Source organism: Octodon degus, unplaced genomic scaffold (genome assembly GCF_000260255.1).
Source record: "Octodon degus isolate 3935 unplaced genomic scaffold, OctDeg1.0 scaffold00081, whole genome shotgun sequence".
Taxonomy (NCBI): domain Eukaryota; kingdom Metazoa; phylum Chordata; class Mammalia; order Rodentia; family Octodontidae; genus Octodon; species Octodon degus.
The window spans coordinates 8506049-8518381 of record NW_004524657.1 but is presented as its reverse complement, the minus strand read 5'-3'; the positions used below and the strand labels follow the sequence as shown (position 1 = coordinate 8518381).

The following is a 12333-nucleotide window of genomic DNA, read 5'->3' as shown; positions in this document are numbered from 1 at the left end:
TATTTCATTGCCAGTACCATGCTGATTTTATCACAGTAGCCTTGTAGTATAATTTCAAGTCAGGAATTGTAATGCCTCCTGCCTTTTCTTTATTGCCCAGGATTGCCTTTGCTATTCTAGGTCTTTTCTGGTTCCAAATAAATCTTAGGAATGATTTCTCTAGCTCTGTGAGATATGTTGGTGGTAGTTTGATAGGGATTGCATTAAATCTGTACAGTAATTTTGGGAGTATGGACATCTTCACAATGTTGTTTCTTCCTATCCAGGAGCATTGACTATATTTCCATTTTCTGAAATCCCCTACAATCTCTTTTTTTAAAACTACTGTAATTTTCTTTGAAAAGATCTTTGACTTCTTTAGTTAAGTGAATTCCAAGGTATTTAATTTTCCTTGGTGCTATGGTAAAAGGAATTGTTTCTATAATTTCCCTCTCAGTGTGTTTGTTATCTGTGTAGAGGAATGCTATTGACTTTTGGGTATTGAATTTGTATCCTGCTATGCTACTGAATTTCTGTAATAATTCCAATAGCTTCTTGGTGGAGTTTTTTGGGTTTTCCAATAAAGTATCATGTCATCTGCAAATAATGATAATTTAACTTCTTCTTTGCCTATTCTTATTCCTTTCATTTCTTTCTCTTGTCTAATGGCTATAGCTAATGATTCCAGAACTGTATTGAATAGGAGTGGTAATAGAGGACATCATTGTCTTGTTCCAGATCTAAGAGTAAAAGATTTCAGTTTTTCCCCATTTAGAATTATGTTAGCCATTGGGTTTTCATAAATGACTTTTACCAGATTGAAGTTGAGGACATCTATTCCAATTTTCTGTAGTACTTTGAATGTGAATGAGTGTTGGACTTTGTCAAAAGCCTTTTGTGCATCAATGGAGATGATCATGTGGTTTTTAATTTTCGTTCTATTGATGTAGTGTATTACACTTATAGATTTTCAAATATTGAACAATTCTTGCTTCCCTGGTGTGAATCCAACCTGGTCATGGTGTATGTCTGAGTCTTTATTGTAAAAAATTATATATTATATAAAAAATTACATACTGATAGCTCAGTAGAATAAGCGCTTGCCTGGCAAGCGCAAGGGCCTGAGTTCAATCCCTGGTTCTGCAAAAAGAAAGAAAGAAAGAAAGAAAGAAAGAAAGAAAGAAAAGCAAAGAAAGAAAGGAACACTGTAATATTCTCGAAATGATAAAAGAATTTCCTCCTCCCTTCTACATTTATTAGGTATAATTCTACTTTAAAAATGTTGTTCCATGCTGGCCCAGTCCCCCGGGTGTGCTGAGACAGCAATTGAAACTGGTGTGGCGGAGCACACCTGTAATCCCAGCGCTTGGGAGGCTGAAAACAGGAGAATCACTATGAGTCCAATCTGTGTATATCCTGTATATCCTGCACTAAAAACAAAAAAATGTTACTTCACTCTCAATCATTTATTCAGTCATTTGTTCACATCAGTATGTGTTCATTGATATTTATTTTATTCTTTAGACTATAATGCAATATTTATTTTGCTGCTGAAATTGTTTTCTGTCAGTGGAAAACTTGGATTTTGTTATAGAATAGTACTGCAGAAAGTTTGTTGAATGCAGCTTTTGATTCCACATGTCAACCAACCTTTAAGAAATAAGCACTTTTTGACTGGTATATTATCAAAAATGAGTATTCCCAGAATCTAAAAAGGTTATTAATATAGTCTTCCTTTCTCCAATATATGTCTGTGTGGCCAGATTTTCTTCACGCATTTCAACTGAAATATAATATAGTGATGAACTGAATGCAGAAGTGAACCTGAGAACCCTGCTGTCTTTTGTTTAGCCCAGATATTAGTAAAGAGATTGCAAAAATGTAAATAATGTCACCTTTTCCACTCATTATTTTGCAGAAAATGTTTATTTTTTACATGAAATGGGGATATTGCCATTTTAAAGTAAATTAATCAATATTTTTCAAATCTCTCTTGTAAGTTTTCCCAGTTTTAAAATCCAAGTATATTATTAACATATGTGTGTAGTATCATGTTGACATTCCTTGTGGGAAGTTGGTACAAGTACATAATGCATTTTAATTTGGTTTGGTAGAACTTGTAGGTATAGTATACATAAACCACACTTCTTCAGTTTGCTCAATTGTTTTTAAGAATATAAAGGGGCTCTGCCACCAAAATTTGAAAAACATCCACTTACACTACTTTTTTTTTGTTTTTTTTTTCTTTTCGGTGGAACTGGGAATTGGACTCAGGCCCTTGCAATTGCCAGGCAAGCACTTATGCTACTGAGCCATCTCCCCAGCCCATTTAAAAAAAAAAATTATTTATTTTTATTTTTTTGTGGAACCAGGGATTGAACTCAGGCCCTTGTGCTTGCCAGGGAAGCACTTATTCTACTGAGCCATCTCCCCGGCTCCTACTTACACTACTTTTAAATGATAATTACATAACAGTCAACTCTTTTAAAATTCACTTTGATGATTTCTAATGGAGATTTTTCTATTTTTTCTGGAACTGGTCAATGTGTGTTCAAAGGAATGTATAAAGGCTCAGTAATTTTAATATTAGTATATGTCTTAAAGTCTATCCAACTTATTTCAAAATCAAATACTGCATCAAAGTTCATAGTCAGAAATTGCCTCTGGCACAGTATCTAGGGCTTTGTAAGCAGTTGATAATTCATTTGTTGTGAATTAATAACATGGAACCCTATTGTTCTTTTCTGAAAATCCAGATTAGCAATGAAATTGTAAATGTTATTGAAGAGCCCACAAAACCAGCGGCTGAACAGATTGCAGAGTTCAGTATTCACCTTTTGCGGAAGCAGTACGGGCAAGAGCTACAGGATCCCTCCAGCTCCCACCACAGGCAACTCGTAGAAGAGTTCATTTCAGAGGTGGGTGGCTTTTCTTTGTTGGTTTTAGTAAACAAGGCAGTTTTCTGGCTATGTAAGTGTCCCATATTCACAACATTGTCTAAAGGTACATTTAGGACTCAGACTGTCCTACTTGGTTCCTGGTGCAGTGACTTAGCTGTTTCTTCAGAAAGTCTATGAAAGTTCACTGAAAGACAGAGAAGTTCTTCCCTAGAAATAAAATACTTCTATCTATGAACAAATAAATGCTCTTTACAACTTGTGTTGCACAGATGAAGATGATGGAGCTCTTAACACTGGCTAGAGAAATGAGCATCTCTGAGAAATTATGAATAGTGTATTGTTTTTCTTGAGGGAACATTAAATTTAATTTTAAAAATCCATTGTTAGTATTCTTTTTGGTTATGCTAAAAATTTTGCATAGTTACTACATAAGGGATATAAAAAAAAGACATCCAGTTAAAAATAGATTTCCCTTTATATTTGTTTTTTGGTAAGAGGCATTTTTTTGGAAGTTTTTTTTTCTCTTTTTTTTTGTGGCATTGGGGATTAAACTCAGGCCCTTGTGCTTGCCAGGCAAGCGTTTATTCTGTTGAGCCATCTCCCTGGCTGTAAGAGGTATTTTTTTTTTTTTAACAAAAAGATTTCTTCAAATAACTGTGAAATAGACCATGCTTTTGTTTTTTAAAAAAACTTCTCCATAGGACTCAAACTCGTTTCTTCCAGTTAAGGGTGACCCATTCCCAGGGCCCTTTCTCTTGTGTCTTTGTCTTTGTGTGGTAGGCACCGGCTGGCTGGCTGCCCCTCCCTGGTGACAGGGCACATCATTCTTCCCTGTTTCTTTTTCATTCCCTCTTGATCTGGTTCTGGTTGGCCAAGGTTTTCAATTCCATTAACTTGGATTAATTTCCTTCCCCAGACACTGTGTCCAGATAGGAAATAAAAATAAGCATCGCTTACCAAACAGCATCATTGCAGTCATCAGACATAGGAGTGTGGGACAGACAATTCATTTTCCTAGCCAGGTGGCCAGGTTGCAAGTCTCTGTGGTGTGTGGAAGAAATGTTAGCCAGGCCAGTGTCCAACTGGCATCAGATAGTGTCTGAGGTTGGCTGTCTGGTTTTTTGCCTTTGGATTAAGGAACACTTAATAAGTTTTAGTGTTTTGGTAAACAGTTGTGTAGAATGACTGAATATTTAGAGAAACTCTAGTAAGCACTATGAAAACCATCTTTAGTTGAGACTTAAAGAGAGAGGGTAAAACGATTTGATGGTGAAAGGTGTGGGCCTATCATGAAGATGCCTGCTTCTCTGGCCTGTATCTGTGCCATATGTCCCTTCTTACTTTGATTAAAGTGTTTCTCAATAGCTGCTTCTTTGTGTGGAGCAGCAGAGGTAGGAGTACCGTCTCAGGAGGATCTTGTCACTGTGCTTACTGAAAACCTAAAGAAACCTTGCTCTGGCTCTTCATTTCATGGAATAGTCACGCAGCTTGTGCCCTTAGTATGCATCCTAGGTAGCAGTGGAGGACACTCAGGGAAATAGAAGGCCTATTGGAGAAGATGGAGTTCAGGTTTTACTTTTTTAATGAGGATAAAGAGGAAAGCAAGGTAGTGAGGTAAGAGGAAGAGGGAGTACAACAAGCTTGCAGCAATACCAAGAAGGATGTCAGAGTGGAGGACAGTGGGATGAGTGTGGGGAGGTCTGAAAAGGAGGACAATCCAGCATCAGTGTAGTGCCCTGCACTGCTCTTTTATGCCCATGTAGTGCTTCCACAGGCTGTTCTGTCTGCTTGCTTACATGCTTCCTGGCGATAAGCACCTTCATGTTACGGGGGTGGTTTGGCAGGCCAATTACCTTCTCCAGGGTTATTTCAGCCTCAGTAGCAACAGAATGTAAAATTAAATTTCTTTTGCCTTTCAAAGTGCTCCTCCCTTATACAGTCCACAGTTCTTCTCATTTTATTTTGGGGAAATAGGAATTTGACAGTTTTTGCAGTCTGAGTCCTAATTCTAAAACATTTTTCACATGGCAATAGGAAGATGAGAAGGCGATGTAATTCAGTGGGAGAAATAAGAGTTTAGTATTAAGGAATCTGAAGTTAAATAAATTCTGATTCAATAACAAAAAACATGCTCCTGGCCAAGTTATTTAACATCTTAGTGTCTCAGGTTTCTCATTTGTAAAGCCAAGATAATGTGTATGTCTGGGAAATGTTGCAAGGATTAGAAGTAATATTGCAAGGCACCAGACATGGTAGTCATTCGATACCAGAGGCTTCTGATTCCTTGTCCTACAAATTCCATCTCTATCTCCATTTTGTACGAATTTATTCTGTGAAAAGAATAAAATAAAGTAAAAAAGTGTCACAGGTTTTAATTTTTTATTCTTTTGTCTTTTTGAGACAGGGTCTTGCTATGTAGTTCAGGCTCTTCTTGAGCTTACTTTGTAACCCAGGCTGGTCTCAAACTCACAACAGTCCTCTTGTATCAGCCTCCTGAGTGCTGGGATTACAAGGATGTGCCACTCTCCCCTTTTTTGAGACAGGGTCTTGCTTTGTAGTTCATGCTCTCCTTGAACTCTGTATAGTCCAGGTTGGCCTCAAATGCACAGTGATCTTTCTGCCTCAGCCTCTGGAGTGCTAGGATTGCAGGCATGTGCCACCAAACCAGGCTGAATTGTTTATTTTTAGAACATGAAGATGTTGGATAATCAGAACTTAAAAAAATTTTTTCACTCCTAATTATATAATGACTTGGTTAGAAACAGATATACAGAGGTGCCCTGAAAGTCTATTAAGCTAATTTCCATTATTCTGGTGTTAGCCATACAGTATCCCATTTCATGAGCCACCTTCTGAAATGCTATGGTTTTTTATATTAATTTTATTGAGAAAGAAATAGCATTGAGACAGTTTCAAAACAGGTTAGTAGGACAGTTACAATAATTAATACATTGCATATTGTTGTCTTTGTAGTAGTTATTCATAGTACAAGATGAAGACATGATATCTTGTCTAAACACTATTAGTACAAATCTTTCTTCTCATTGAACTAAGAGCAAGTAGCTCTATATCCTGTTTTGTATGTACAGATATATATATATATATATATATATTTTTTTTTTTTTTTTTTTTTAAAAATGGTCGTTCATTTATATCCCCCTTTTTTGTTTACTTTTGTCAGAGATGGGTATTCTATTGCCTTTCATATATTGTAGGTGCGTGAATTCAGCAAAGTAATTCAATATAGTCCAGTAGTCTATAATAGAAGTGGGTTATCTGCAGGGCTGGCAATGTCAGAAATTGTTGACTTGAGCCTTTTACAGCTCAGCACATTAATATGGCTTTACTTTTTGTACCTTGTTTTTGTACTTTTCTGCAGGATGGTTAAGACCAAGATAAAGCAGGACCTATATAACAAAAAAATGTAACTTTTGTTGAAATGCTATGATTTCAATGAACAATCTTATTAATGTATTTCATCTGATGTGATTAGTTTTAGATCTTTAGTCTCGCATTCTTTCTTATTCCTCCAGTCATTAAGCTCATATGGAATTACATGATCGAATTTTAAAGACTCAGTATTAAAGCCTGTGGATGGAAAGTTCATAAACTGATCACTGATTGATGTTACCCGGCTACCGCGTCTCTATCCTGGAGCTAATTCAGGGCTTGTACTCTTCTTTCAAATGCTTACTATGTTCATAGTTCTCTTGTGTTATAGGAGCAAGAAACAGCTATCATCGGCACTTCCACATTTATGGAAACCAGATGCGCTACTCATTGTCAATATATTGATTGGAGCCAGATTTCTGATCCAGATAATAACATTTAAAAGTGGTATTATAGCCTTTTTTAAGCTAATATTTTTTCATATTTCATCACAGAAGAGATAAAACAATGTTTTATCAATAAGAATATGCTTTTTATAATTTAGAAAAAGCATGAAAACACATTAAAGCCTTAAAGGACAAGCAAAAAGGACAAAATATGCAATATTATGACAAATGCTATTTTCAACACTATAAAGTATTTTTATTGCTAGACGCATATGTATCTTCAAATAACTGTAAATAGTAGACTTCGTCTTCTAATCTTAAAAGTATTATATAAACAGTGCTTCCTTACATTTCTATATATTTATAATTTTTATTTTTATTTTTAACAGGTTGAAAATGCATTTACTGGGTTACCAGGATACAAGGACATTCATGTTCTTGAATTTAGGTAAACTGATTTACTTGAAAAGTACATGTGTTCAACAGTACTCTTTGTAAATGAAATATCCTTTGTGTTTATCATATGTATCCTCACAAAAGTTATCTGAATGATGTACTTTAATGCTATTTCTGATAAATTAATATTTTTAGCATTGATTTTTTAGGTAAAGAAACAGAGTTAGAAAATGGCAAAATAATATATTCAAGGAGATATATTTATTCTCTGTAGTTGGGCCAGTGTAAGAATTTACAAATTTGGGTTCCCAGCTTATTGATGACAAGCTACACAGTTTTTAATTGGCATTTATGTGATGCAATTGTTCGGATTAGACATTGATTGAGCATTTTCCTAAAGCTTGTCAATGTTTTCCCTGAGGTCACTTTAATTTCTTAGTTGAAGGGATATTTTGTTCTCATTTCAAACACAGCAGTTCTGAATATATCAGAGACTTAAAGACATTTCTTCCCTGTTTAATACTCATGCCATAATATTTGAGAATGTTTATTAAGTGAATCCTTTAAAATATGAACTTCACACTCTGAAACTTATTTAATTTTCAACCCTCTATGCATATTTTTTAGAATTCCATAGGGGAGGAAACAGATTTAAACAGATGAAACAGTACATAGTCAGGGTTTGTCACCTGGATATAGAAGAGCAGTTTTGAAAAAAAGTAGCTCGTATTATAGCTCTTGCTTTTAACCTCCCAGCTGGACCCCATCATGTGAGTGTTTGAAGCATGTGGGTGATAGCTGTGGTCCAACTACTGGCTCCAAGGAAGCACAGTCTTGGGCCCTGTGCAGTCCCCAACACAGTTAGCGGTGTCATTTGTTGTCTCAAATTTGGCTTTTTTTTGGGTCAGAACCTCTCACTTTACCAGAAGTAATAATAAGCACCTATGTAGCATTTACTGTATGGCAGGCTACATATACTGATGTTTTTTTCTGATAAAGAAACCAGAACATAGAAAATTTAAATAATTTACTAACGGGCACTTAATCAATAGTGCAGGCTTCATAAAGAAAGGTCCTGTATGGCTTATCTTCTCTCACACCATCATCAGGTTCTACCATTAAATCTTGAGTCTTACAGAATGCAGCCTGTGCTTGTGCCTGTTCTTAGATGACTACCTGAGAACGTGAGGGCTGTGAAGACCCCTCTCATTTGGCCGCATGTGGAAGCCAGACTTTGGAGCCAAGTGTCTGGCTTTGAATCCTGCCTTTGCATTTCTGCCTGGCTGGTTTGGGGGTATATTACTAAATTCTAACTTTGCATTTGTATAAAAAATAATTTAACTATGTGTCCTGTGTTATTAAAATGCTTTTGGAACACTTTGGGGAAATGATGCAGGATTTCTTGTTCCTTAGTTTTATGACATGTAATTTGGAGACACTTATGGCCCTTAATGAGGGTTAAATGAATTAATTTTGTAAATGCTTAACCTACTTTCCAGCACATGGAAAACTCTGGTTTGGTGTCTGTTACATAAAATGAATAAATACTAAAGGCTTTGTGAGACATTATATGTTAGAGTCAGTTTGACCTTTATCTACCCTATTAGCACCTCACTGTGTAGCATCTGATATTCCTTTCTTTGTCTTTTTTTTTGCATTTCTGTGTGATTTTTAAAATATTTATTTATTTATTAATTTATCTATTTTATATTTTGGGGAAGAGTCTACAGCGTGTTCAGGGTCTCACTACTAGATTGCACTTGTAGTGATCCACCTGTTTACAGCCTCCCAAGAGCTGGGATTACAGGCACGTGCCACCACACCCAGTCTGATGCTGACTCAGTGCGCTCAGGGGATGGGGCTGGCATGGCAGGCCTGGGGATTGATCTATGTGATTTAAATGTAATTCCATTCCATTCCATTTTTGGTCTTATAGTCTGTTTTAGCCTTCCTCACAGAATTATTTTAATTTTTATCAAATTAAGAATGGTGCTAAAAGATTGTACTAAATATTTAGACTTTATTTTTTAACTATATAAATATTATACTGTTGTATATCTTTAAGATAAGTTTATAGAATCAGAAGTGTTTGTTCTGAGCTATACAGTTTTGTTTTTTTTTTTAAAGACAGGGTCTTGCTATATAGTTTTGGCTCGTTTTGAACTCACTATGTAGCTCAGGCTAACCTCGAATTTGTGAGATACACATGCCTCAGTCTCTTAAGTGCTGGGATTACAAGCCGATGTCACCACACCCAGAATGATGCTTAGGTTATTATGTCATCATTTATGTCAAGAGCACACTTTGTGGAGTCTTCATTTAGTATCTGCCAAACATCATAATAAATTCAGATTCTTTTAAACAGGTTGCGTCTCTGTTAATTTTCACTGTTTATTTATGCACTCTGGAAGGAAGGCTAAGATGGACACAGGGATACTCTATGTTTGGTCTTAGTTTTTAAAACAAAAACCAATCTGGACTGATTGTTCTTCGTAGCAAAATTAAAATGTATCCAAATTCTTTCTTCTATAATTAGACAATTTAAATTGGACTCATGATTACATAGGTAGGAATTACATTTCATTACTTCTTTGCTCATAGGTATGGCCATATGCCTGTTATTGTTTTCTTTTTGGCTGCTCAGGTTGCTTTCAGGGCAGGTCTGGTTTGACTTGAGGATGAGGGGATCAAACCACAGCATCCTAAGCCTGACTGCTTTGTTTTAGCAGGCACTTAAACATCTGAGCTAAAGGGCAGGCCCCCAGTGCCTGTTATTATTGATGGCATAAAAGTGGAAGGGATATATATATATATATATATATATATATATATTTCTTTTAATTTCTTACTCTGAGTTTATGTTTATGCCTTTCCCACAAACTAGAATTTATGTTATGTCCTAAAGCTTTGGATATGAGGAGAATTATGATAATCTGGATGAGCAGCAAGTTAGAAGGGCTTTGGGACCCTCACTTGATTCTGTGAAGCTTAAACATCCCATTAACTGTACTACTCAAGCTGGGCGTGCTTCGTGAGAAAGAAAGATGCTTTTGCCTTTTCACCACTGTACTTGGGAGACCTGTTTGTTACAGAGATTTTTTTTGTCTCTTAACTAGTATTTCTCCATGTCTGGGAAAGTATATGGAATTTGTTTATTCTCCTTGAAGGCTATGTAAACTTTTTTCTTGTTCTATTTTTTCATTTTGATGTAACACAAAAGAGCATATGGGAAATAATTTCATTGTTTTTATGCATGTTTGAAAATATCCTTATTTGACTCTCCTACTAAGTAAATAGTTTGATTAGGCATGGGATTGTGGTTGAGAAATAGCTTTGTTTAGGTTTGAAGTTACTATTGTAATTTCTTTGTTTTTCTAGGAGAAACTCATTTTGCTTTATAACATTTTCTTCCATTTCTCCTGGAAGTTATAAGGTTTTTTTTTTTTTTTTAGTAAGGTTCTGAAATTTCTCAATGCTTTATTTTATGTGGTTCTATAACTCTGATTTTCTTTTCATCTATTTTAATACTATAACACATATATTGCCCAAAAGGTTTCCAATTTTAACGTCAGCGATTAAAGTCCTGTGCTAATCTACCAAAAACAAGCTACTTGTAGCAAAGGGAGGTGGTGCATGCCTGTAATCCTAGCTTTCTGGGCGCGGGTGAGGCAGGTGGTCTGCCAAGTTTGAGACCAGCCTAGGCAACTTAGTGACTTAGGGAGACTTTGTCTCCAAATAAAAAATAAAAAGGCCTGGAGGGGTAGCTAAGTGTGGGGATCCTGGATTCAGTCTCTGGCACTTCAGAAAATTATTTAATAAAGAAATAAGTCATACATTAGTAATTTGAAAATATTTAAAAGCAGATGTCCAAATGATTATAAAATCTTTTGTTTAAAGTACTTTCTGTGGGGCCAGGGAGATGGCTCAGTGGAATAAGCGTTTCCCTGGCAAGTGCAAGGGCCTGAGTTCAATCCCTGGTTCCACCAAAAAAAAATAAAAAAAAAAAAATAAAAAAAAAAATAAAAAGGTTTTTAAAGTACTTTCTTCACTTTTATTTTCTTCAATGTGCAGAACTTTGCCAGTGTCTGATAGGATGACACATTTTCATTTAAGAAGGCATTTCAAAGAAAAGGAAAAGAAATATATAAATAACTTATACTATGATGAATGATATAACATTTATATCCTTTTTAAATGCTGATTAACAATTTCTATTTTTACTTTCAGGTCCCCTAAGGAAAATGGCAGGTAAAGTACTTTTTGGTAGTCTCTGTATTGTTCAGTTAATTAGGAGGTAACATAGAAACTATAGAAGCCTGGTGTTTAGGAGAACATGACTTTAGTCACTTCCAGTGTCACTGTCCATCTCCTTATAGAGCAGGGGGTTTGAAAATGTTTTCTGTTAACCAGAGGTAAATGTTTTAAATTGTGAGTTTGTGTAATCTCTTTGCAGCTGTTCAGCTTTATTAAGGGGAAATATAGACAGTACATTGTAAATGAATGCATACTGCTATGTTTCAATAAAATTTCATTCATGCACACTGAAATCTAGATTTCTTATATTTTCATGTGACACCAAAATTATTGTTTTAAATGCTGGGAGTGGTGGTGCACACTTGTAATCCCAGCACTTGAGAGGCTGAGGCAGGAGGATCTCTGTGAGTTGAAGACTAGCCTGGGCTACATAATGAGTTCAAGCCCAGCATGATCTATAGAGTGAAACCCTGTCTCAAAAAAAATTACTGTTTTTATTCATTTCGGCCACTTAAAATCCATTGACTCATGAATGGCAGACTAAATTGCACTCATGAGCTATAGTTTATAGACTTCTTGTATAGACTGATGACTGACCAATACTTTAAATATTAAATTGTGCTTCATTTAAAATAGAAATAATAAATTATATAAATTTAAATACTTTCTAGTATACTGTGTCATTCAATATAGTGTCAATCAAGTATACTTTAAGTGGTAAATGCAAGGGAGAAAGCTCATCTATAATAGTTCATTTGTAGAAAGAGTTTCTCTCTAGAATTTTACAGAAGAATTGTAAGAGCAGAATAAGCATTCCCTTCTATTTTTATTCTTGGAAGAACCGGGGATTGAACTCAGGCCCTTGTGCTTGCCAGGAAAGTGGTTTTTCTATTGAGCCATCTCCCCAGCCCCAACATTCTCCATTCTCATTCTCATTCTCATTCTCATTCTCATTCTCATTCTCATTCTCATTCTCATTCTCATTCTCATTCTCATTCTCTCTCTCTCTCTCTCTCTCTCTCTCTCTC

General features: G+C 35.6%; 1 protein-coding gene across 1 annotated transcript in view; it reads left to right on the top strand.

Annotated features, from left to right (window-relative positions):
* Impg2 (interphotoreceptor matrix proteoglycan 2) overlaps window positions 1-12333 on the top strand; it is a 159433-nt gene that overhangs the window by 104435 nt on the left and 42665 nt on the right. The window contains exons 9-11 of the mRNA XM_023721297.1: window positions 2736-2897; window positions 7045-7103; window positions 11279-11299. Of these exons, the coding sequence (XP_023577065.1) occupies window positions 2736-2897; window positions 7045-7103; window positions 11279-11299 (242 nt within the window). The remainder of the gene's footprint in view (window positions 1-2735; window positions 2898-7044; window positions 7104-11278; window positions 11300-12333) is intronic.